The sequence below is a fragment of the Felis catus genome, chromosome D3 (genome assembly GCF_018350175.1).
Source record: "Felis catus isolate Fca126 chromosome D3, F.catus_Fca126_mat1.0, whole genome shotgun sequence".
In the NCBI taxonomy this organism is placed as follows: domain Eukaryota; kingdom Metazoa; phylum Chordata; class Mammalia; order Carnivora; family Felidae; genus Felis; species Felis catus.
This window is the reverse complement of record NC_058379.1, coordinates 27,024,233-27,048,689: the sequence shown is the minus strand read 5'-3', so window position 1 is coordinate 27,048,689 and position 24,457 is coordinate 27,024,233. Positions and strand designations below refer to the sequence as shown.

The window sequence follows — 24,457 nt, the reverse complement described above, 5'->3', positions numbered from 1 at the left end:
GGGGACTAAATTAGAGAAGGCCCTTGGCACAGAACACGTCCATGTTAGCTGCTGTTATGTGGTTGTTGATATTTTATTTCACTCTACTGTTGTCAGGATTCAGTGAGATAATGAGGTGATCAATGTAAAGTCCGTGGAATCAAGTCTCGCACACAGTAGGGCTTCAATACATGATGGTCAAAAACAGCAAAGGTGGGAAGCAAAGCACCAGGCCCTGGCACACGAGACGCTAATATATGTCTGCCACTTGGGACAGTGACTGCCGTGACATAGATGCTTGGTTCGTGGAGACTGTCACCATTAAGGTCATCTTTACCACGGAGGTGTTATTTGGATCAAATAAACTGATATTTGGAAAGTTCTCAGAGGCCTGGCTTTTATTTTATTTTATTTTATTTTATTTTATTTTATTTTATTTTATTAAAATTTTAATGTTTATTTATTTATTTATTGACAGAGAGAGACAGAGAGAGAGAGAGGGAGAGAGAGGGAGCTGGGGAAGGGGCAGAGAGGGAGAGAGAGAATCCCAACCAGGCTCTGAGCTCTCAGTGCAGAGCCTGATGCAGGGCTCAAACTCAAGAACCGTGAAATCAGCACCTGAGCTGAAACCAAGAGTCGGATGCTCAACCGACTGAGCCACCGAGGTGCCCCAGAGTCCCAGCATTTATTAAGCACCATGTGGATGTCTTGTTTCAGCAACTCAGTATTAAGCTGTAGGTGCTTTTTGTCAACCCGTTTTATTTTACCCTTGGTGGTCCTGTTGTTCCATTTGATGGATAATGGCTCTGAGCCTACCTTTGCTATCGTGCCGGGTCGCTTCACGCTCTGGCTTTTGTCCACCGCTCAATGGGATCTGGGATGTGGGGCAGGCTTGATGGTAAGGTCTTATATTGCTCAGGTTGGTTTCTCATCTTCACCCATATATTCATTCCTTCATGATCAGTTAGGACCAAAGCCTCGTGTTTCTGCATCACTAGGAGCCTGAGAGTGTCCTGAAGTGTTCATTACTACATCCGTTCCTACCCCGGTTCGGGGTCTGGAGCTGTCCCAGCCTGTCAGTGGTACCAGGCTCATACAGCACCCCCAAGAGCCGAATGATCAGAGGGGCCAGATGCCCCCTGTCTGCCTTCCCGGGAAGCCCTGTCTCTGCTCCCCAGAGAGGCTCATCCAACATATAGTTTGTAGGCTCTGCTGGGAGCCAGGCTGGGTGCCGGAGGTCTTACTTGCTTGGGAAGTGTCCATGTTAGCGTGTTGGGGCTCTCCGTGTGCCAGCAGAACAGACGTTGGCAGTGCCCACCCACACCCCTCTTTGCGGGCTCTCCTGTCGACTCCCATCCTAGTGTCTCTCTGCCTGAGGGTCCCTTCTGCGTGTGGGTGGGGGTGGGGTAGAGGTGTCCAGGAACCAGGATCCTCCCTGGAGCAGCCTTCAGCCAACGACTGGCAGGAATTAGTGTATAAACGCCCCGGCTCCCTCACCCCCCACCCCGGTAAGAAAGCTCTGACGTGCGTGTCTGCATGTCTCCCAGAGCGCCCCCTGCCCCCCAGGAGATCAAGCACCAGTTGCCCATAGTAGTAACCTGAGCGGTAACCAGCCCTTTGCTCTGCCTTCTCGTGTCACTTCGCCTACCCATGCTTCTTGGAAACATCTCCCAGATAGACTCCTGGCACTTGAATTCTCATCTGCCCGTGAGGAAACCCCAGTGAACTCAGTTTATTTAGATCAAAGCTTCTCACTCATAGCGCTGCCGATGTTGTAGATGGAATAATTCTTGGGGGGGGGGGTGTCATGTGCCTTGTAGGATGTTGAGTGCCATCCCTGGTCTCCCGCTACTAATGGCCAAGCAGCAAATCTGGCCCCTCCCCCACCACCAAGCTGTGACAACCGGAAATGTCCCCAGACGTTGCTGAGTGTCATCTGGGAGCAAAAGGGCTCTTGGCTGAGTAAAGCACACATCACTGCATTCACCTCTCCACCACTGCAGCATGGCCAAGTGACTTGCCCTCTCCAGACCTCATTTCCTTGTCTGTAGAATGGGGAGACATTCTACAGACCCTCCCCACCCAGGATCATATTCTGAGGAGTCAGTGTGATGATGTATCAGGCACCTAACGCAATGCTAATCCTCACCACGGCCCTCCTAGGCAGGTGCCACTGTCTTCACCATCGCCTACTTTTCAGAAGAGGAAGCTGAAGCACAGAAAGGTCAAGAAACTGGTCCAGAGCCACACAGCTAATCTTCGGCATGGTTGGGATTTGAACCCAGTTGTCCTGGCTCCAGAGCTTGTACCTCTCACAACCACTCCATGCAGATTGTTTTTGACCAGGATCGGTTGACACTGTGGTTCCACCCCCTTCATGCCCAAGCTCAGTCAGATTCAGCCCACGTGGAAATGGTGCCCCCTGCTTGGTTGATTTTCTCAGGGGCCTGAGCCCCAGAGCTATGGTTTTCACCTTTGAGGACAATGAAGTCCTTTCTGAAGAAGTGCCTAAATCAGAAATGGGCAGACTCCTTCCTGTGGTCCAAATTCGGCCCACTGCCTGTTTTTGTAAATAAAGTTTTATTGGAACACGGTCACACGCATTCACAGACAGCGTGTCCATGGCTGCTTTCACACCACAGCAGCAGAGTGAGATCATTGTAACCAAGACTGTAGGCCCACAATGCCAAAAATATTTACATGTCTGGCCCTCTATAGAAAAAGTTTGCAGATGCCTGCCTTCAATAATAAGGGAGAAGAGTTTTGCCCTGTGGGCAGGATGATGTGGCCATAGATGGTTCTAAACCCCCTTTCAGTGTCTTCTTGCCTCCGTCTCGTGGTCCTTGTGCACAGAGGAGGCAGAGACCAGTTCTGAAACATTGAGCCTGTTTCGGAGTCAAAAGAGGGCCTTTCCATTCTCCTGTGTTGCTGAGACTGTCTATGCCATCTGTGATGGCAGGCGTGAGCCACGCATGCCTCCTGAGCACTTGAAATGCATCTAGTTCGGATGGAGCTGTGCCTTAAGTGTCAAATACACACTGCATTCTGAAGACTTACAACAACCAACAGAAATATAAAATATCTCCTCAGTAATTTTATATCGATTACACGTTAAAAAGGTAACATTACAGATATACTGAGTTAAACAGAAGTTATTGTTGAAATTGATTTCATCTGGTCCCCCCCTTTAGTGCAGCTTCTAGAAACTTCTGAAGTAAGCATGTGGCTTAGGTTGGATTCCTGTTGAACAGAGCTGGTCTAGGGCAGGGTTTCTCAGCCTCGGCACTGTTGATATTTTGGGCTGAATAATTGTGTGTTTGGTGGGGTGGGGATGGGGGGTCTGGTGCATTACCCTGTCATCTACCCACTAGATAGATGCCAGCAGCATCTAGCAAATTCCCAGGTCGTGACAACCAAAAATGTCTCCAGACATCGCCAGATGGCCTCAAGGTACCCAAATTGCCCCAGTGGACAGCTGCTGGTCTAGAGCAAGGGTGGTGTCGAGGGAATGTCGGTTGAGAGAGTATTGAATAGGCTCTTGGGGTCTGACACCCTGGGTTGGAATCCCAGCCCCACCGTTTGTTAGCTGGACGGTCTTGGGCATGCTGCTTCCATGCTCCGTGACTCAGTTCCCGAATCTGCAAAAGGGGATAGTGGTAGTACTTGCACTCAGTAGGTGATAGCTGTTGTTGGCGGAAAGAGAGGGGGACCTCAGTAAGAAAGGAATGTTACGCCAGTTACCACCCGCTGGGGCTGGGGCTGGGGCTGGGGCTGGGGCTCATTCCGAGCCTCAGTTTCCCCTTCTGCAGAATGGGAGAAGAGAGGCCTCCCTCACGGGGCGATTGAGGACGATAGGGCAATCCTGTGCCTGCACAGCAGCCAGCACATAGTAGGCACTTTATAAACACGGAGCCGTGTGGAGCAGGGCAGGGGAGAGGTTCAGCCCTGAGGAATTGGCTCTTCGCCTGTGTCAGTGTTCTGCCCACCGCAGACATTCCGTTTCACTGGTGCTTTCTGTTTTGTGTCTCAAGTTGCTCCCGACCGCTTGGGCAGCACTCCCCCAGTCTCCGTGAGCCTTGCCTGGACGGTGGTTCCTGCCGGCCGGTCGGTGCTAGTGGTGGCCAGGGGCAGTCAGTGGGCGCGAGCCAGATGGGACGCCACCTTCCCCATGCCGGGTCCGAAGCAGCAGCCCCCCAGTAACGTCTGGGCTACTCCCACCCTGGGGCTGGGTGCCGGCCACCTCTGCCATGTTGTCATTTGAGTCTTGGTCCCAACGAGGGAAGTGGGAGACAGACCGATGCCCTCACGCTGTCCAGCCTCCCCGGTGCGGGATGTCAGGGGTTCCGTGGTGAAGGGATCCATTGGTGATGCCTGTGGAGTGCGAGGGGCTGGGGTGCAGGCAGCCTTGCCACAGCTTGCTGAAATCGATCAGGGAAGCAGAGAACTGGGGACACTTTTCTAGAACATTTTACAGGGGCTCTCTGTGCTTTCTTGGCCAGCTCATCTGTGAGTCAGCTTGGGGAAGAGCTTTCTATGTGACATTGTGAAGACAGCTTTCTATACTGTCGGTAGGGCTGGGCCCTGTCGGCTACTGAGCGCTGATGACAAGTAGCGTGGGCTCGGCAACCATTCCCCTCCCCCCGACCTTGCAGTCCAAGGGAGGAGGCCAGGGATTACCGGTCATCCTTGAGGAGGCATGGCTGGTGGGGTCGATGTGAACCCTTCTTAATCTCCTAGGCAAACTAGGGCCCACAGGCCGGAGCCAGCCTCATTTTGTGCAGCCCATGAGCTAAGAATGGTTTCCACATATTTTTATTAATCGATAAAAATCAAAAGAGTAATATTTGTGACATGTGAAAATGATCTGAAATTCAGGTTTCAATGTCCATAAATAAAGTTTTATTGGAACACACCCGGGCTCATGTCTTTGCATCTTGAGCATGGCTATTTTTGCATTCTGAAGGCAGAGTTGAGTGGCTGTGATCGCAGCCAAATGGTTCATAATCCCTAAAATGTTGACTGCCTGGTCCTTGACGGAAAATGTTTACCGAGCCCTGTCCTTGAGAAAATAATATTTTTGCACCTGTCTGGAGCTGTCACGAAGCCAGGAAATTAAGGACAGAAATTGTAACGCATGTGTCACTGTCGTGTTGGTCCTGCAGCCCCGCAGATGCCACGTTTCCATGGAGCTGGGAAAGGAGGCAGTGAGGGAAAATCTAAGTGCTGTATCCTGGGAGCACTTGATCAGGACTCTCCAATATCCAAGTGTTAGGAGATCAGTCATGCTCTCTTGGTTCTCGAATGTGGCTGCTGTTATCAAAATTGTTTTTGATATACAGACTTAAGGGCTCTCTCTCTAGCAGGTTTTAAATCAGTAGATCAGGGTGGGACACTGGCATGTGGCTTTTCAGCAAGCGTGATGCTGGGTGGCAGTCGCCAGCCTGCTTGAGACCCGTTGATGGAACAGCTGTATGGCTCAGGCTGATGGACAGTGCAGACAACCTCATCAGCGGGGCCTCTGCTGGGTCCCTTGCCCTTGGGTGCCCTGCCTCATCTGTTGAGTTAGGCTCCCTTCTGCCTCCCCGCTAGATTCTCTCTCCCAGAGAGTCTACCCCAGGGGACTCAGGATCATCAGCCTTGCCCAGAAACCCCCAGAAGGCCCCTCTTCCTTCTTGTCAGTCTCCTATAAGGACAGCTGAATGACAACATGGTGAGGCTTGGCCTCCTGCTGTGGCACTGGGTCTATTTTCTTGGCTCTTGGCGTGTGCTCTCTCTCTCTCTCTCTCTCTCTCTCTGTCTCTCTATTCTCACTCTCCCCCCCCCCCCCCCCCCGCCTTCTTCCTTTTTCTTCCTTTCTTTACTTCCCATCTGGTAAGGGCCCCAAATCTTGCTGGTGGCTTTCATTGGATCAGGTGGGCTCAAAGGCCATTATCTGGGTCAGATAATGATTGGGGTCGCTGTTTCTGGCTGTCACATTCAGAGTCTTTCCCTATCCCTGTGCTGGCCTAGGGGTGAGCTGCTTGCTTCGGGGTAAGGTTTCTGTGACCCACATAGATTTAACTGGGGCTCTTGCCCCATCCCTTCTATCCACCACAGCCCCCCAGGACCTGATGGATGTCTCTGTGAGCAACCTACCACCCTTATGGCAACCCAGCCCCCGGAAATCCTCCTGCTCATCCTGTTCACAGAGTGGCTCCGCCGATGGTGGCTCAACCAATGGCTGCAACCATGAGAGGTATGAGGGGCTTACGCCATGGGTCGAGGGAATGGAAAGATTTGCAGAAGATTTGTAGGCACCTGTTTGTTGCCCAGCGCTGAATTCAGAGGAGGGATGTAGGCTACGGAATCACTCAGGTCTGGGTCAAAGGCTAGCCTTGTGAAGTCCTAGCTAGCGGAGCTTCCTTACATGTATCGGTCAGGATAAACAAGGTTATGTTGCAGTAACAAACAGTCCTGCTATCTCAGTGGCTTCTTACAGCAAAGGCTTATTTATCATGCGTACTATGTGCCTGTCCTGGGTCAGCTCAGGGCTCTGCTTGCTGCCCATTAAAGGGCCCGGTGACACCAAATATTACTTAATGCCAAGCACACATGCCTCAGTTTGCTCCTCCACAGAATGGGGATACAAATGCCTGGTAACCTGAGCAAGTCTGCACCCGACCAACCTGAGGGTACAGTGAGGGTTATTTTCGTGTTTAATGCCTCCCTGCGTGTAACTGGAGGACATTAACCATGCCTCCTTCCTGTCTCCCTGGGTTTTGCTGGGTGGCCCCCAGGAGGTCCTGAGAAAAATATGCAACTATTCCTCCATCCTGTTCTCTGCAAGCATGCACAATACTCCTTTCAGCAGTCCTCGATTTCCCCAACACTGCTGGGGCCTTACTCCCCTCTCCTCTTGCAGCCAAAACAGCCCCCAAAACCCCCCCACGCAAGGAGGAGCTCTGAGGCATCACCTCTGCAATCAGCCAGACTCTGAATCGCAGTTTGGCTCAGTTTGGTTCAGCTGGGCCACTTGAGAAGTCAGAACTCTTGCTGCAAGTCACTGAAAAACCACTTCAGACTAGTTCAAATACGAAAGGAAACCACAACAGGATGGAGAAGTCCAGAGGCGTGGTGACTTCAGGCATGGTTGGCTCCAGATGCTCAAAACAGAAATCTCTCTGTTTCTTCAACTCTTGCCTCTGGTTGCCTCTGTGGTGGTTTCATTCTCAGGCAGGCCTTTCCTATGGAGTGGCAAGAATGGATCCCAGCAGCCACTGTCCTATATCCCTCTGGCTTAGGAGCTTGAACAGAGAAAAATGGGTCTGTTTCCCTGTAGTTCCAACAAAAGTCTCAGGGCTCATTCTCATTGGCTCAGGTTGGATCATGTGACCACCTCTTATTCAAGGACTGTGATTCCAACCTGAGTCAGGTACTGGGTAGAATCAGCCTCATCCAAACCGCAGGTCCAGAGTGTTGGGGAGGCAGTGACCCCAAAGACTAGGGGAAGTGGCAATGATGCTGTATGGGTAGAAATAATAGTTCCCCCGCCTCCAGTCCCCTTAACTGACTGGTTTTAATCTGCTCCCTACAGGCAACAAGCTGTGCTTCCCCAGGGAACCTGGGCTCTGTGTGGTCTTTCCTAAGTGTCGTCTTTTCCTCCACCTGCAGGGCTCCCCTGAAGCTCCTCTGTGACAATATGAAGTACCAGATCCTTTCCAGAGCCTTCTATGGATGTGCGTATTGGCTTTACTTGCCATTGTGGTCTCTGGGGGCATTTATCAAATGCCTGTTGTATGTCAGCAGTGTGAGGGGAAGGTGCCTGGCTCTGGCACGTGAACCTCTGCTCCCCTATTTCCCGAATGTGTCTGTTTTTAGCATAGGTACATGCACTTCTCTGAGCCTCATCTAGAGATTGAGGATAAATTGTGTCTGTAGGTGCTGAGGGGGGACAGCAAACAACGGGGCTTCTCAGTGGCAGGGATCTGGTTAGTCACCATCGCATCCCCAGTGCCCACCTTAGAGGGCTTGTTTTCAGGATTAAATGAGAAGCATGTATAGAGCCCCTTACACCTAGCAGGACACGTCCTAGGTGCTCAATAAAAGTCGGTTCCCCTCCCCTCCCCTGCACCTGTGTGCAGAAGAGTCAGGTGGTCTGATCCCTTTCCACGGAGTTAAAAATGAAAATTTAAATACAGGCATTCCGATGGTTTCTGTTTAACAAATGAAGAAACTAAGGCACAGGGAGGCAAGGTAACTTGTCCAAGGTCACACTGCTAATACATGACACAGCCAGAGCTCAAGCCTAACCCACTGACCACAAAGCCTGATTTTTTTTTGTTTTTCATTCTGCTGTGATTCTTAGCACATTTTATTTCCCCAGCCTCCCAGCCTAGATGGGGGAGATAAAACACGTATTTTCAGGGATTCGAGAAAAGTGTTACTATGTCCTGCATGGCCTGCGGAATAGCAGCTCAGGCCATGTCCCCCCGCGCCTGGAGAGGCAGGGAGAACGTGAGCTCTCAGGATCAAGGTTTTTGCCTGTTCTGTTATCACCCATCCCCAGTGCCTGATGCAGGGCCTGGCTGAGAGCCAGGGGAGCGTGGACACATGTTTATGGAACCCAAATGGAAAAGCTTCCTGGAGAAAGGGTCAAGGGTCAAGATGGATCTTGAACAATGTTGTCGCGTGCCATGGCTCATCCCTGATGGTGGTTGAGAGCCCAAGTTCTGGCACTGGGCAGCTGGGGTTCAGATTCCATCTCTGCACTTCCGGTGATGTGACCTGTGCAGGTGACACGAGCAGTCTGTGCCTCAGTTTCTTCATCTGTAAGATGGAGAAGATAGGAGTACCTGCCTCATACTGTTGTTGTGAGAATTTAATGAGTTGCATTATGGGAGCTCTGGCAGCTCCCTGGCACGTAGTGTATGCGTGTGTCAGTGTTAGCCATCTCCTCCTCCCCTTCCTCCCCCTCCCCCCTGCCCCTCCTTCCCCTCCCCCTCCTCCCCTTCCCCCACCTCCTCCCCTCATTTCTCCCCTCCCTCCCCTCCTCCTCCTTCCTCCCCTCCCCTTCCTTCCTCCCCTCCCCTTCCTTCCTCCTCTCCCTCCCTCCCTTCCTCCTCCTCCCCCTCCTCCTCCTCCCTCCCGTCCCTCTCCTCCTCCCCCTCTTTCTCCTCCTTTCTCCCCTCCCTCTCCTCCTCCCCCCTCCTCCTCCTTCCTCCCCTCCCTCTCCTCCTCCCCTTCCTCCTCCCCTTCCTCCTCCCTCTCCTCCCCCTCCTCCTGCCTCTCTTCACCCTCCTCCCCCTCCTTCCCCTCTTTCTAATCCTCCTCCTCCTCCTCCTCCTCCTCCTCCTCCTCCTCCTCCTCCTCATTGCTGGGAGGGGCGAGTCCTCAGGCTCCAGAAAGCCCAGGGTCCTCTCCAGGAGTTGATAGGGGACAGCCAAAGGGAGGGGGCATGGTCAGAGCAAACACAAGCTGTCATTTGCTGAGTGCCTCCTGTGTACCAGGCACTGTGCCCTCCAGGTGCCCAGGGTGGAGCGGACGAAGGGTGGCAGGTTGGCAGGCATTCGGTGAGAGTGCGGGGCCATCTTTGAAAGCAAACCAGGCGCGTCTCCCAGGGCCTTCTTTATCTAGCTGCACTGTGAACAAGAGCTGCCCACCTCTGCCATTCTCTTTCTCTCTTGCTACGGATCGGAGGCACCCAGAGGCCTGGAGAGCATGTAGAGTCCCTGCCTCCTTCCTGCCTGCCCCTTGTCTGCCTCCTGCCCATTGATTAAATGCCTTGGCTTCCGGGTAGAGGAGGTAATGGCACCCTGGCCTGGGCTGAGAAAGGGGACCGACTTCCCTAGGCTCACAGAACTATTAAGCAGTCAAGCCAGCAAGTGACTTCACCCCTCCGAGCCTCGCCTTCCTCATCTGGAAGAGAAGGATGATGGGACTTTCTGCGTCATGAGGGTTCACTAGGATTGCAGGGTGGGGCAGCGCTTCGAGATCCATGAGACAAGGCAAGGCAGGCTGGATGGCGGATGATGGCACTTTCCCTCCCTCCTTCCCTCGCCAGGGCTTGCCTACTGCAGACACCTGTCCACTGTGAGGACCCACCTGTCAGCCCTGGTCAATCACATGATCGTGTCTCCAGACTTGCCCTGTGATGCCAGACATGGGCTGACGGCCAGGATCTGGGAGCAGTACCTTCAGGACAGCACAGTAAGGCTTGGCCTGGCTCTGCCTGCAGTGGGGCAGAGCCCTTGGGGGGACCGTCTTGTCATCTGAGCAATGAACCGACCTGCTTGTGGGGACTCAAGGCGGCTGTGACACCTTAGGGGTGGTCTGCGTACCCCACCTGAAGGCCCCGCCCTTCTTGAGAGTGCTAAAACCCACGGCCCCCTTCGGCCCATGGGTGTGAGGATCCAGGAGGCTGGAGCGTGCATGTCCTCTCCTGGAAGGAGTAAAGAATCTGTCACCAAGGATTTATTAAGCATCACACGTATGCACAGTGCTGCACAAGGTGCAGTAAGTCTCTTCCACAGGAAGGTTGAAACTACTTAGCTACTTAGGAGGATGGTAGCTAAGTCAGAGGAGGCAGCTGGGCCCAGAAAACCGCCCCCCAGCGTGCAGAACCCTTCCACTTGGCCTCACGACCTGAGAATCCTCCCATCAGATATTTCACCTGGAAACGCATCTCTAAGGCTTTCTTACTAGAAGGCAAACATCCCTGCAAGGAAGATGTTTATGTGTGAAAAAAGTTTCACAGTCAAATAGCTTGGGAAGCGAGAGGGGTCAGCTTTTCTGTATCCTGCAGAACTTCCCAGAACCTTGGCTAGGCTGATAGGCTTATGACTCTCAAGAAACTGGGTGGGGGGGAGGGGGAGGGGGGAGAGCATATGGAACAGTTTCTAAATGTTCCTAAATGAACTGTGAGATCATGACCTGAGCCAAAACCAAGAGTCGGACACTTCACTGACTGAGCCACCCTGGTGCCCCTGTAATTCTTATTTTTTTAAAAATGAGGTAACAAAAAAAAAATGAGGTGACATTGAGTTTGTATTTTAAGCAACAGCTTCATTTTATAGCAAAGATGTCTTTCAGATCTCTAGGCGAAATGTTGAACGTTAGAACCTTCACACGTACTTGATGAGTAGACCATACTTTATTCAGATCTTCCCCTAGTGATAGACAGCTGGGCTCTTTCTCTTTTTATTTTTTTATATATTTTTTTAAGCGTTTATTCATTCTTGAGAGAGTGTGAGCAGGGGAAGGGCAGAGAGAGAGAGGGAAACACAGAATCTGAAGCACGCTCTGAGCTGTCAGCACAGAGCCCGATGTGGGGCTCAAACCCACGAACCGCGAGATCATTACCTGAGCTAAAGTCGGACGTTTAACTGACTGAGCCACTCAGGCGCCCCTGGGCTCTTTCTCTTTTTAAAAATTATTTCAAATAGGGTTTCAGTCGACATCTTTATAAGCACATATAATTCTGACTAGTGCTTTTATTTCGAGAGTAGATTTCTAGAAATAAAATTGATTGATATGCATTTAAAATTTAAACAGATGTGCCAGTTTACTTTCCCAAAAAGTCCTAGTGCTCATAATCCCGGCTGGCCTGGGAGAGTGCACATTTCCTGAGGAATTCAAAAGATTTGTAGACTTCTGGGCTCCACTCCAGCTTTACTGATTTAGCATCCCTGGGAGTGGAGCCCAAGAATTTCTGTTTTTTGAAAGTTCCCCAAATGCTTCTAGTGATCTCCCCAGTTTGGGAGGTGCTTGTCTAAGGACAAGTTGGTTGAAAAGATAGATTAGTCAAAAGTGAGTATTTTTTGTCTAACACTTTTGCAACAGTTTCGCAAACTGGCCATGTTTTTACCCTTCTTGGTTGCATTATTGCATTCGGGTGGACTGAGCTGCAGTAACCAATACAGTAACTACTTCAGTTGCTTGACATCATGGGGTGTATTTCTTGCTCACTCTTCAGTCCTCAGTGGGCGTTCCTGGTGGGTGGGTATCTGTCCTCCCTCCAGGGGCTCAAGAGTCTTTCATTCTTATGGCCCCACCATCCTCCCGGGGGCCTCATAGTCATCTGCCTCCAGGCAGCGGAGAAGAAATACATAGTCTGAAGGGAATACACCTGCTTCTTCAAAGCTCTGGCCTGGAAATGGCTTGTATCACATCCTATCACATCCCATTGGCCAGAACCTAGTCACATGGCCACATCCAACTGCAAAGGAGGCTGGGAAATGGAGTCCAGCTGTGGGCCCCAGGACCCGAGCAGGTGGATTTTCAATGAAGCATTTACAGCCTCAGCCACAAATAGCTGTCTGATCTTTAAACTGCTTTGACAAGGCTGTTGGCAGAAGGTGAATTAAAATTTCCAACAGAGACAAAAGAGTGGCTGGTTTTGCCATTGTGGTGAGGTACATCTAAGACTAGCATTAAGATGGGAAATCTGTGGGGCTCTTGTCTGGCTCGGTTGGTAGACCATGGGGCTCTTGATCTCAAGGTCGTGAGCTTAAGCCCCATGCTGGGTGTAGAGCCTACTTAAAAATGTGAAATATGCTTGTAATTTTAGAATGTACAGTAAAGAGATGGGAGGAAACTGGACCTTGCTGCCCTTCAGAGTGGCTTTTCAAAAAGCAGTCATTGGCGTTTTACACACACACACACACACACACACACACACACACACACACACAGATGGGACCTGCTGGTCCCCTCAGTGTGACTAATTACAACTGCAAAGCCTTTGCCTGAATATGAGTTTTAAAAAGAGGGCAAACCTATTTGACAATACAGCAAACAGTTGTTAAAGTTATCCTCGTGTGCACAGAAGTTACTAGTGCATGAAGAACCAGCTGGAAATGTTCATTTTGGATTGATTTGCTTTTAAACAATTTTCTCTGAGCTGAGTCAAGGTTAATAACTTTGAGATGGTATGGCCAAATAAACACAATGCACGAAATTGACCAAAAGCTAAGTATAAATGTTAATTCATTGTATACTGGCCTTTTTTTTTTTTTTTTTTGTAAAAATGGGCTCACACTAGATATATTCTCCACCTTGTTTTTTTCCACTTAACAATATACATCGACCATCTTTTTGTTGAAGTTCTCATGGATGCACCTTCTGCCCTTTTTACTCTCTGTTGGTATTCCTGTGTAGGGATGCCCCGTTCCCCACTCCCCCACCCCCGTCGGCAGGCAGTTGGGGGATTTCCAGGGTTTTGCTTTCTCATATGATGCCATGATGGATATCCCAGAACATACGGCTTTGTTTGTTCACACCATGATCTCTAAGGACCAGGTCTGAGAAGTGGGACTGTCAAGTCACAGAGCCCACCTTTCCTGTTGACCAGACCCTTTATTTCCTCCCACCTACCACAGAGTTACGAGGAACAGGAGCTTCTACGCCTCATCTACTATGGAGGCATCCAGCCGGAGATCCGCAAGGCCGTGTGGCCCTTCCTCCTGGGCCACTACCAGTTTGGGATGACAGAAACAGAAAGGAAGGAGGTTGGTTACACCTGATGGGCAGTGGGGTCTTTGGGAACAAAAGGAGCTGGGTACTGTGGGGATGGAGGTGTTCTGGTTCCACGTTGGACCAAGATGGCACAGGGGAACATGGGGGAGCCAGGAAGCTCCAGGGCAATGCTGCCTGGTAGAAATACAACACAAGCCACAGATGCCATTGTGTAAAATAAACTTTATTTTGAGAGAATTATAGATTCACGTACGGCTATAAGAAATAATACAGAAGGATTTATCTGGTTTCTCCCAACGGTGACATCTTACAAAACTATAATATCACAACTGGGGCATTGACATTTGTGTGTGTGTGTGTGTGTGTGTGTGTGTGTGTGTGTGTGTGTAGCTCTCCACATTTTATCACATGAGTAAGTTTGTGTATCACTCTCATGGTCAACAAACTGAACATTTCTGATGCTACCAGGGTCCTCCTGTTGCCCTTTTGTGGCCACAGCCTCTCCGTTCTCCCTGCCCGCCTAATAACACCTGACAACATTACCAGAACGTTCTTCGTTCCTGTAGTTTTGTCATTTCCAGAACATATATACATGGAATCCTATAGTATATGGTATATAACGTTTTGGGATGAACTTTTTCACTCAGCACAATCCTCTGGCAATCTATCCTTTTCATGGCCAAGTGTTCTATGGTGTTCCATGGTATGGATGTTTGACGATCCACCTGTTGATGGATAGGTGGGTCGTTTCCCGGTTTGAGCTTTACAAATAAAGCTGCTGTGAACGTTCGTGTTTTCCCTTGAGCATAAGGTGTCATTAAACGTTCAAGATGACAGTTGCTGGGGCACATGGCGTGCTTGTTCAGTTTTGTAAGAGACTGCCAAGCTTCTGCAGTGGCTGCCCCATTTTATATTCCCACCAGCAGTATATGAGCGACCCATGCCTGCATCCTCACCGAGGTTTGGTCCTGTCACTATTTTTTATGTCGGCCACTCAGGCAAGGGGTAAATGATGCGTCATTGTGATTTTAGTTTGCATCTCCCAAATGACTGGTGATACTGCACGTTTTTGCATTGTATGCTTATCGCCATCTGTGTATCTTTGATGAAATGTCCGTTCGTGTCTTTTTTCTAAGTGAATCGTTTGGGTTTTTACTGTTGCACTTGGGAGCTCTTCATATGTTCTTGATACTTATTCCTTGCTGGGTGAATGGTTTGCAAATATTTTCTCCCCAGTCTGTCTTGTCTTTTCACCCTCTTTTGATTTTAGTAATTTTTTTAAGTTTATTTATTTATTTTTGGGAGAGAGAAAGAGAGAGCAAGCGAGCAAGGGGCAGAGAGAGGGAGAGAGAGAATCCCAAGCAGGCCTCACGCCATCAGCACAGAGCCCGGCATGGGGCTCGAACCCACGAACCGTGAGACCATGCCCTGAGCCGAAGTCAGACGCTTAACTGACTGAGCCACCCGGGTGCCCCTTGTCTTTCATCCTCCTAATGAGATCTTGTACAGAACAAATGTTGAAATTTTTGATGAGGTTCAGTTTATCAGTTTTTCCTCATATACATTGTGCTTTTGGTGTCAGGTTGAAGAACTTTATGTTTAGCCCTAGATCCCAGAGATTTTCTCCTATGTTTCTTTTCTCAAAGTTTTATCAGGTTCTGTAGTTGTACATTTTAAATTTAGGTCTGTGATCCGTGTTGAGCTCATTTTTGTATCCAGTGAGTGGTTTAGGTCAAGATTCATTTTTTGGCCTATGATGTCTGGTTGCTCCAGCACGGTTTGGTGGAAAGGCTGGCCTTCCTCTCTTGACTGGCTTTTGCGCCCTTGTCAGCACTCAGGTGGGCATATTAGCGTGGATTCTCCATTCCATTCCGTTCATCTAATACCACCCTGTAATGAGAAATCTTTAACTGATACCACACTGTCTTGATGACTGGAGCCCGTGTGTTAATTTTAAGCGTTTAGTTAATGTTATGGGACACCTGGGTGGCTCAGTCGGTTGAGGGTCTGACTTTGGCCGGGGTCATGATCTCGCAGTTCGTGGGTTTGAGCCCCGCTTTGAGCCCCGCGTTGGGCTCTTTGCTGACCGCTCAGAGCCTAGAGCCTGCTTCCGATTCTGTCTCCCTCTCTCTGACCCTCCCCTACTTGTGCTCTCTCTCTCAAAAATAAATACACATTAAACAAGTAAATATAAACAAATGTTTAGTTAGTGTTTTAATAGTCCCATTTTAAAAAGTAGAAGGAAACAGATGCCTTGAATTGTTCTTAAACATCATTCCCAGTTCACAAGAAGTTGCAAAAACTGTAATAAAGAGGTCCTGTTGTACCCATTGCTCAGTTTTCCGCAATGGAAACACCTCCTAGAGCAGTAGCACATTATCAAAACCAGGATGTTAGCATCAGCACAATATCACTAGCTACACCACAGACCTCTTTAGGATTTTAGTCACTTCTGCATTGGCTCACGTGCATGCATACACGTGTGTGGGTGTGGGTGTGGGTGTGTGTGGATGTGGGTGTGTGTGTGCGTGTGGGTCCACATCACTTCCTTAAGATGAAATTAATTTTAATGATATATTTTATTTAACCCAACATATCCAGTACGTTACCATTTCATTGTGTAATCAATATAAAAAGTATTGCGACATTCTACTTCTTTTATTCATACTCCATTTTCAGTACCTGGTGGCATTTTACATTCCTTATCCATTTCCCACCTGTGCTATTATTTACTAAATATTTGTCAGTAAATTGACTCACTGCAAAATGTATGTAACTTATTTAAAAAGGTATTTCATATCCCTGCCATTAATGGAAGACTGACATGACTTGGCATAACAGAAGGAAAGCTATAAAAATAAATAGAATACGACCAAATGATATAACTCAGTTCCATGTAGATACTGTAGCCTGCCTGAGGCCTGCTCTCCTTGTTAAAAGAGGGGATTATGAAGTGTTATTGGAGGTGTTCAAGGCAAGGTAGCACCAGACTGGCCTTCCTCGTAATCCAAAAAGTACAAGGGGAACTGAAAATGGAAATCACACTGTGATTCCAGATGATAAGACCCTGTGCCAGTGAACTGTCTAAAATCATCTCAGGACCAGCACGAGGCCCTCCCATGCTTCACCCCCTGTCTCGTGGGCTCCTGGCAACAGGAACAGAGTTCCGGGGTGCCAGGTCCTGTGCTTGGGACCGGGGACCCAGAGGTGCATTAGATGAGTTCCTTGCCAGTGTAGTGGGGGTTTGTGCAGAGTCAGATGTAGGCAGACCCCAGGGTTGTAAGAGCATACCAGGGCCACCTATGCCATGCAGAAGGCTACCTGCTTGCTTTCCAGGCAAGGGCGGTGAGGAAGGGCCTCTCAGAAGAGGGGCCAGCAAGAGCAAAGCCCTAGAGGTAGAGGAGAGACATGTGTATGATGCAGTGTGTGTGTGTGTGTGTGTGTGTGTGTGTGTGTGTGTGTGTCTGTGAGGGTTTGTGGGGAGAAGGGTGGCAAGTGCATGGTGGATGTGGTGGCTGGAACAGGATAGTGAGGTGGGGGCAACAGTGAGAGGTGGGGCCAGGGAGGAAACAAAGAGGAGTCTGCTGAGGGGTAAATGCAAAGGAGGGGCCAGGCTGGGACAAACAGGCACCTGGAAGGAGCCCACTGGGGTCCTCCTGGTTCAGGGTCATGGGAACCTCGCCTAGGAAGGCAGTGGAAATAGGAATGTATGCTTGGATGAGTCTTCTGGAGGTAGGTCAGTGGGAGGAAGGGCAGGAATTTGGGCAGGGTGGACCCCGAGCCTCTCTCCGGAAGCCCTGGAAAGCTTAAGGATTCCCTGTCCCCCCAGCCAGGAGGCAGGCTCCCTGCCCTCTCTCTTCCCCTTCCTGCCTCTCCACACCCTTACTCAGATCTGCTTGTCCACGCCCATTTGTGCCCAGAGTTCTGGTGGTTTCAGAACCTCAGTTACCCGGGCTGTGTAACAGAAACAACGCAAGTTGCCCTTCTGTCTGCTGAAATCCCACAAGGAAAATGCTTGAAACCTGTAGCCCTTTTCTAAGGCCATTGCTGGAGTCAAGGGAGAGGTCAGTTCTCTTCATCTTTGTATCCTCTGCACCTGGCCCTGTGTTGGGCACATGGGAGGCACTCAGTAAATGTGTTGGGTGTGTGGATAGATGGATGGCGTGAAGCATCTTGCTCATCTTGTATCCCATATGTCTGGCTTGGTACCCAGCACAGAGTAGGTGCTTCCCAAATTGAAAGGATAAGTGAATGAATGAATGAAGAAGAAGGGAAGGAAGAATAATAAGAAAGAAACAGTCTTCTCACTTCAGCTGTCTCTAGGGTTTAGTACACTGCTTGGCAGAGGAGAAGCTCAGCAAGTATTTGAATGTGTATAGGAAGAGAGGGAGGAAGGAAGGAAGGAAGGTAGGCAGGCAGGAGGAAGGGAAGGAAGGAGAGAAGGGAGGGAGGGAGGGAGGGAGGGAGGAAGACAGGAAGGAAGGAAGGGGAGGGAGGAAGAGGGAAGGAGGGAAGGGAAGGGAGGAAGGTAAGAAAGAAGGAAGGAGGGAGGGAGGGAGAATAGGAAGAGAACATTGAAAGAAGTAGCTTTGTGCACGTTTCTGTATCCCCAGGGCCTAGCCAGGGCCCTGCACATGGTAGGTGTTCGGTCAATGTCTGTTGGACGTCCATGAATGATGAATGGGTGTCTCCAGTGCTCAAGGTCCCAGGTCAGAGCTGGCAGTCTCTTCTGGGTTGGGCCGGCTCTCCCCAGGGGTGACCTTGCATCTGCCCTGGCAGGTGGATGAGCAGATTCACGCGTGCTACGCACAGACCATGGCTGAATGGCTGGGCTGTGAGGCCATCGTGCGGCAGAGGGAGCGGGAATCCCACGCGGCTGCCTTGGCTAAATGCTCATCAGGGGCCAGCCTGGACAGCCACCTGCACCGGATGATGCACCGGGACTCCACCATCAGCAATGAGGTGACAGGCGGGACGCATCTGGGAGCACAGCGGGGGGGCAATAGAGGCCAGGATCTGCTCCATTTAGCTGTTGTAGGAATGGTGAAGGCTGGGTATCTGGAGCTTTGGACTGAGTCTCACCCCTAGCGTTTGGGTGGAAGGTTACTGTGGAGTTTGATAGACCTGCATTTGAGTCTAGCTTCACCATTTCCTAGCTCTGGGGCCTCAAGCAAGCACCCTTATTTCTGGGCCTCAGTTTCTTCATCTATAAAAAGGGCGCGACCATTTGGATAGGGGAGGTTTGTGTGCAGCTCAAATGAGGTAGTGCATACGAAGCGCCTAGCACAGTGCTAGGCTCCCATTTTTTCAGCCAGTGCTCACTGAGTACCTACTACATGCCAACAACGGTCAGGAATGTCCTGGAATGCCAGGAGCACTCCAGCGACCAGGTCAGACATACCTGCCCTCTCAGAACCTCCAGTTGAGCAGCCCAAAGGAGAAGCCGAGAAGAAAATTAATTCTCTTCCCCAGTGCTTGTACACTCATCCATTGCCAACAATAATACTGCCTAGGGTAGCAAGCAACCATCAGAAGTCGGTAACTCCTAACATTAAAGCCCTTCGTGTGTACTCCTGAGTCTGGCTCAGCTGAGCAGTTCTGCCCTGAGCGGGGCTGGCTGGACTCACTCTTGAGCCTGCTTTCAGTGCCTGGTCTGCTAAAAGCCTCCTTCATCTTTGCTGGGCTCTCTCTCACATGTCTGAGGCGACCGGGCTCTGCTCCACACGTCACATCCTCCAGCAGGCTGACCTGGGCACGTTCACATAGTGAACGTAGATCATAAAGAGACGAAGCGGAAATACTCAGTACTTGTTAAACCTCTGCCCTGGTAAGGTTGCTAACTAACATCCCGGTGGCCGAAGCAGGGCCCATGGCCAAGCCTAGCATCCGAGTAGGCGGGAACTAGGAGCTATAGGGCAAAAGCATGTATACAGAGGGGAATAAAAAAACAAAAACAAAAAAATCAGACCATTAGTACCACGAGCTCTGAGTTGATCTTAAATATTTGTCCAGAGGTCTAGAGGACAGGGCAGTTAAAGGTGGGTTTTTCTGATTGCAAGAGTAGGGGGAGGGGGTCCAGTGGCTGCTGTGGCCCCTGAGGAGATGCCAGGGAGCAGAGGGCGCCCCCCTCCCTATTCTTGTGGTACAGATAGGAAGCTGAGGCCCTGACAGGGGACTTGCCCAAGTCAGGAACAGAGATGAGGCCACACTTACAGAATTCCTGCCTGAGCTGAGTGTAGGGCCCCAGAGCCGGGATGCAGCCTCACGCACACCTTCAATCTCTCTGTCTCTGTCTCTCTTGGCCCCTTTTTCTATCAGTCCTCCCAGAGCTGCAGTTCAGGCCGCCAGCACGTCCGCCTGCAGAGCGACTCCAGCAGCAGCACACAGGTGACCCTCGGGGAGGTGCCCCCCCCATTCCCCCCCCTTCAACTTGGAGTAAAGGGATTGGATGTCCATCATCTACAGGTCACTTGTTTTATGCTAGCATTAAAAATGGAGTTTTGGGGGCTCAGTCGGTTGATCGTCCGACTTCGGCCTCAGGTCACGATCTCGCCGTCTGTGAGTTTGAGCCCCGCGTCACGCTCTGTGCTGACAGCTCAGAGCCTGGAGCCTGCTTCAGATTCTGCGTCTCCCTCTGTCTGTCCCTCCCCTCCTCGCACTCTCTCTCTCTCTCTCTCAAAAATAAATAAACATTAAAAAAATAAAAATTTTTAAATTAAAAAAAGGAGTTTTTAGTTACACAGGTAATATGTGAATCTCTTCCTCCTGTAAAAAATTAAAATATTGCAGAGAGAGCTAAATTTGGCTTTGACCCTTCCTAACCCCCACTTGCCCTCCCTAGAAATGTCATCATTTCGCTGTGTATCCTTCCAGACCGTCTGTTTGCCTTTACATGCACACAAGTATGTACACAGTATGAAGACAATACATTGCACTGTTTGGTAATTTTTGGAAAATCCTACATAAATTCTATTATACATGTTGTTGCACAGCTTTCCATTTTATTCCATGAAATGTTAACTCATCCCACTCAATATTAAATAAAAAGCAAAGCACAAAAAACATGCACACTGTGACACCTTTGGCATTAAAACAGGAAATGTTAATATATCTGTTTTCAAAAACAGCAGATGAAAAAGCCAGAAATGAATCAGAATTATTACCTACAGGAGGCAGGGGAGGACACAGGGAAAGAAGCCACATTTCCCTGAATATCCCTTGTTTCCTAGTTCCGACTTTGGAGTTAGGCAAATTTTGTATTGACATAATTTAAAACAATTGAACCAAGAAAAAAAAATTTTAAACCAGAAACACATGAAATTAACAGATCATATTGGTGACATAAACACAGAGAAGAAATGTTTCATGTGACCTTGGAACATGGTCTTCTACTATCTATCCTTGATGGGATATGCCTGAGGACATAAAGAACCACAAATACATCCTTGCCCTTGTCCCAGAGACTTTTCCATAGTGTCTCATCTACGTCTAACTACTTTGGAAAATTGATCTGTAATAATCAACCACATGGATATAATATGCTGTTTTTAGCCTGTTTCCTATGTTGTAAATTCATTTCTTACTTTAAAAAGTTATATGCAAAAAATTTTTTGTGATGAAAGGTACACTTCCTGCTACTTCGGTTCCCTAATACTCCTCAATTTCAGGGCTTTCTTCTTTCTGGGTTATTCTAGGCATTTCCATGCAGTAGGTCACTCTTGTATTTCCCACGGCGGGAGCATACATTACACCTGGTCCGTCCCATTCCTTTCCCCGACTGTATAGTATTCCACGTGCATGTTCCATATTGGAACCGGCCCCCTGCTGATGGATGTTTAGATTGGTGCTGGAAGCAGTGGGCATCCTAATCTCTCCGTGTATGCATACCTCATCTTCAGGTGTTTGAGTCTGTGGACGAAGTGGAGCAGGTGGAGGCAGAAGGCAGGTTGGAGGAGAGACAGCCCAAGATCCCCAATGGGAACCTGGTGAATGGCACCTGTTCCCCGGACTCCGGCCATCCGTCATCCCACAACTTCTCCTCGGGCCTCTCGGAGCCCTCGGAACCCAGCCTGAGCACGGAGGACAGCGTCATGGACGCCCAGCGGAATGCCCCTCTGGTGCTTCGACCTGGGGACAGCAGCGTGGATGACGGGCAGAGCAGTGAGGCCACCACCTCCCGGGATGAGGCCCCCCGCGAGGACCTGGCCGTGCAGGACAGCCTGGAGAGCGACCTCCTCGCCAACGAGAGCATGGACGAGTTCATGTCCCTCACTGGCAGCATGGACGTGGCCCTGCCCGGAAAGGAGGGGGCCGCGATGGAGGGCTGGGGAGACAGTGAGGTGGGGAAGCACAGCCGTGTGGACAGTGAGGACAACCTCTCAGAGGAGCCCGAGATGGAAAGTCTCTTCCCCGCCCTGGCCTCTCTGGCCGTGGCCACTTCTGCCAACAACGAGGCGTCCCCCGTGTCTTCCAGTGGCGTCACTTACTCTGTAAGTCACCAGGATTCTCCTGCACTTAATTTTCGTACCTAACAGCCGTGGGACAGTGGGTGTGTCCCACGAGCCTCAGTTTCCCAGAATGACCTCTGATCTGTTACATGTTCCCCATCACAGAGTCTGCACTGGAGAAGCCCTTCTGGGCAGATAGTATAGTATTTAAAGAACACAGGCTTTGCAGTCAAATCGTCCCGGGTTCAGTCCCAGCAGAGGCACCTCACTTTTTCTTTCTGAGTCTCAGTTTTCTATCAGTCGAGTACCTTCCTGCCTGAGCTGTTCTCAGAAGTAGGGAGTCCAGTCCTCTGTGCCTGATGTGCGGTGAGCTTTCCATCAATAGCAGCCTCGATGAGAACAACATCTTGGGGTACACTCAGGTCCAACATCTTTTAAGTACTCCAGTTTACTTTGTTGCCAAAAAGTCCAAGCCAAAGGATGTCAACTGAATGGGAGGTTTTCTGAGCCAGGCACTGTGTATATCCATTTTCCTTTGAAGAGCGTGTTATTTCTATGTAAGATATACATGCCCATAGTGTAAAGAGTGAAACAGACCAGGCTGAATACAAAACCCAGAAGTGCCCCCCATCTGCCCCCGTGTAGCCCTCCCCAGAGGCAATAGCAGTTACTCGTTCTGCCCAAATTACCTGGTGTTTACCCCCGTGTGTATAAATAACATACTTGTATTGCTACTTCCTGATCTTTTTCCTTTTTCTTTAGTTCCAGACATGAACGTTTCACCCCCACAGCCTCCCCAACACAAGGGACCCCTTCCCAGCCCCATCCATCCGCTGCAGTTACAATAATTTTAGTTCAATGACTATCTGTTGTTCAAGCTAGTATAACGAAACAATGTATATACACCATGCAGTAAACTGTATTTGTTTTTTCTTTCCTGCCCGAAAATTTTGTTTTCCCTGGATGTGTTTTCATTTCCTCATCTCTGTTTTCTTGTCCTGCGGTTGCTACATACGAATCATTAATTCGCTCCCCCCAGCCCCCCAAACTCTGCCAGTTTTCTAAATCTCTTCTAGAACATTCAGAAACCTCAAGGTTTTCTGTTCGTTTTGTATGCCTCAAGAATGCTCTCTGAGAGCCTCAGACCTTCCCCAGTCTTCTGCTCCTGGTGAATAGCTGTCATCTTAGATTTTTTTTTTTCTCCACCTTCATCTAGAAGTTACTTCTGCTCTTAGGTTATCCACCTGCATAAGATATAAACCTGGTGTGAGGCTGTTAATTATCCAGGGAGGTATATTTTATACTTCATTTGACACCTATGTTCAAGACAGGTAGTTGTCTTTAAGGCCCTAGATGTAAGTAGCTTTTTCTACCATTCCTTTACTGGGGATGTGGCCCTTGGGGATCCTGCCTTAATGCGTGAAAATCTCTTATTAGATTCCTTACCTTCAGGGAGAAGGATCCCCAAAACCATTAAATCCAAGCTTCAGGTTTCCCAGTCTGGAAGCTTTCCTCAAGGCAAAAGCCAGATTTGGTATTTCTTGCCTTTGTGGTGAATTTTTGGCCTTTAATCGTTCCTCATTTTTCTTGCCATATCACTGAGCCTTTTCCTCAGATGGGGGTCAAGGCATCAAGCCCGGCATATGCCAGAACTGGACTCCTGTCCGCTTTCTCCGTCTTCCTGTCCAGTGTCCCGCGGGGGCGGTGGGTACATCTCCAGCTAGTTCCAACCGTCGTGCACAGTGAGGAGAATTCGTCTTTGCAGCTTAGAGAATTGTTTTGTTTCATAAAAGGGAAGGAAAGAAAAAGGGACTGTCATCGTACAAAGTGAAAAGAGGCTTTCTCGGAAAACCACAAAAATGAAATCAAACACCCACCTGGTCCGGGGAGAGGATGTTCTTTTCAGTGGCAGCAGGAGGGGGGTAGGAGGAGGGAGACTGTCTGGAACGCGACCTCTCTGTGAGGAGCTGGCGTGTAATTGTTCTCTCCGTCCCCTCCTGGGGGCCTGCAGCCGGAGCTCCTGGACCTGTACACCGTCAACCTGCACCGCATCGAGAAGGACGTGCAGCGCTGTGACCGCAACTACTGGTACTTCACGCCCGCCAACCTGGAAAAGCTGCGGAACGTCATGTGCAGGTGGCTGGGGGGCAGGGAGGGGCGGTGAGGTGGGGGGTGGGCTGCAGGGGAGCGGGAGGGGGTGGCAGAGGCGGGGGCTACAGAGAGCCCAGCCAGAACACAGCCTCTGCCGTTGGCACCTTGCCCACCTGGCGGTAAGGTGACCGTCCCAGTAATGATAATAATAGAGAGCATTCGTTAAGCACTTACTCTATACCAGGCACCACCCCGAGCCCTTTACTAACGTCATTTCACTTAGTCCTCACAACAAGCCTATGGGGCATATATTATCCCATTTAACAGGTGAGGAAATGGAGGCCGAGGGGTACCATACTGCTCGGAGTCCCCCAGCTGGGCGGTGGCTGGACGGGAACTCTTGCCCACATCTCTCGGGCTCTAAAAACATCTGTGCTTTTTTTTCTTTTTCTTTCAGCCAAGATCTGGAGCTTCTTATTCTCATTACA

The 24,457-nt window shown here is 49.9% G+C and overlaps 2 protein-coding genes and 1 long non-coding RNA gene across 5 annotated transcripts in view; 1 reads left to right on the top strand and 2 right to left on the bottom strand.

The window, feature by feature from the left end:
- The window catches only part of LOC109496862 (ankyrin repeat domain-containing protein 26-like), a 35,379-nt gene extending 31,796 nt beyond the window's left edge, over window positions 1-3,583 (bottom strand). Inside the window, 1 exon segment of the mRNA XM_045042080.1 lies at window positions 3,434-3,583. Within this exon segment, the coding sequence (XP_044898015.1) occupies window positions 3,434-3,583 (150 nt within the window).
- Window positions 3,584-3,750: 167 nt separating this feature from the next.
- The window catches only part of LOC123381191 (small G protein signaling modulator 1), a 38,471-nt gene continuing 17,764 nt past the window's right edge, over window positions 3,751-24,457 (top strand). Inside the window, exons 1-9 of one of the 3 annotated variants that reach the window (XM_045041634.1) lie at window positions 3,752-4,154; window positions 6,076-6,214; window positions 7,630-7,694; window positions 10,019-10,164; window positions 13,335-13,463; window positions 18,211-18,393; window positions 19,750-19,818; window positions 21,330-21,920; window positions 23,890-24,014. In XM_045041634.1, coding sequence (XP_044897569.1) covers window positions 4,148-4,154; window positions 6,076-6,214; window positions 7,630-7,694; window positions 10,019-10,164; window positions 13,335-13,463; window positions 18,211-18,393; window positions 19,750-19,818; window positions 21,330-21,920; window positions 23,890-24,014 — 1,454 coding nt within the window. In that variant the 5' untranslated portion in view covers window positions 3,752-4,147. Of the gene's footprint in view, window positions 4,176-6,075; window positions 6,215-7,629; window positions 7,695-10,018; window positions 10,165-13,334; window positions 13,464-18,210; window positions 18,394-19,749; window positions 19,819-21,329; window positions 21,921-23,889; window positions 24,015-24,457 lie in introns of all 3 variants that reach the window. The other 2 variants (XM_045041633.1, XM_045041635.1) reach the window with 2 other exon arrangements.
- On the bottom strand, window positions 20,973-23,979 carry LOC123381195. Its single transcript, XR_006587912.1, has 2 exons — window positions 23,325-23,979; window positions 20,973-22,431 (listed from the first exon to the last, which is right to left on the bottom strand). It is a non-coding gene; the product is annotated as an uncharacterized LOC123381195 (long non-coding RNA).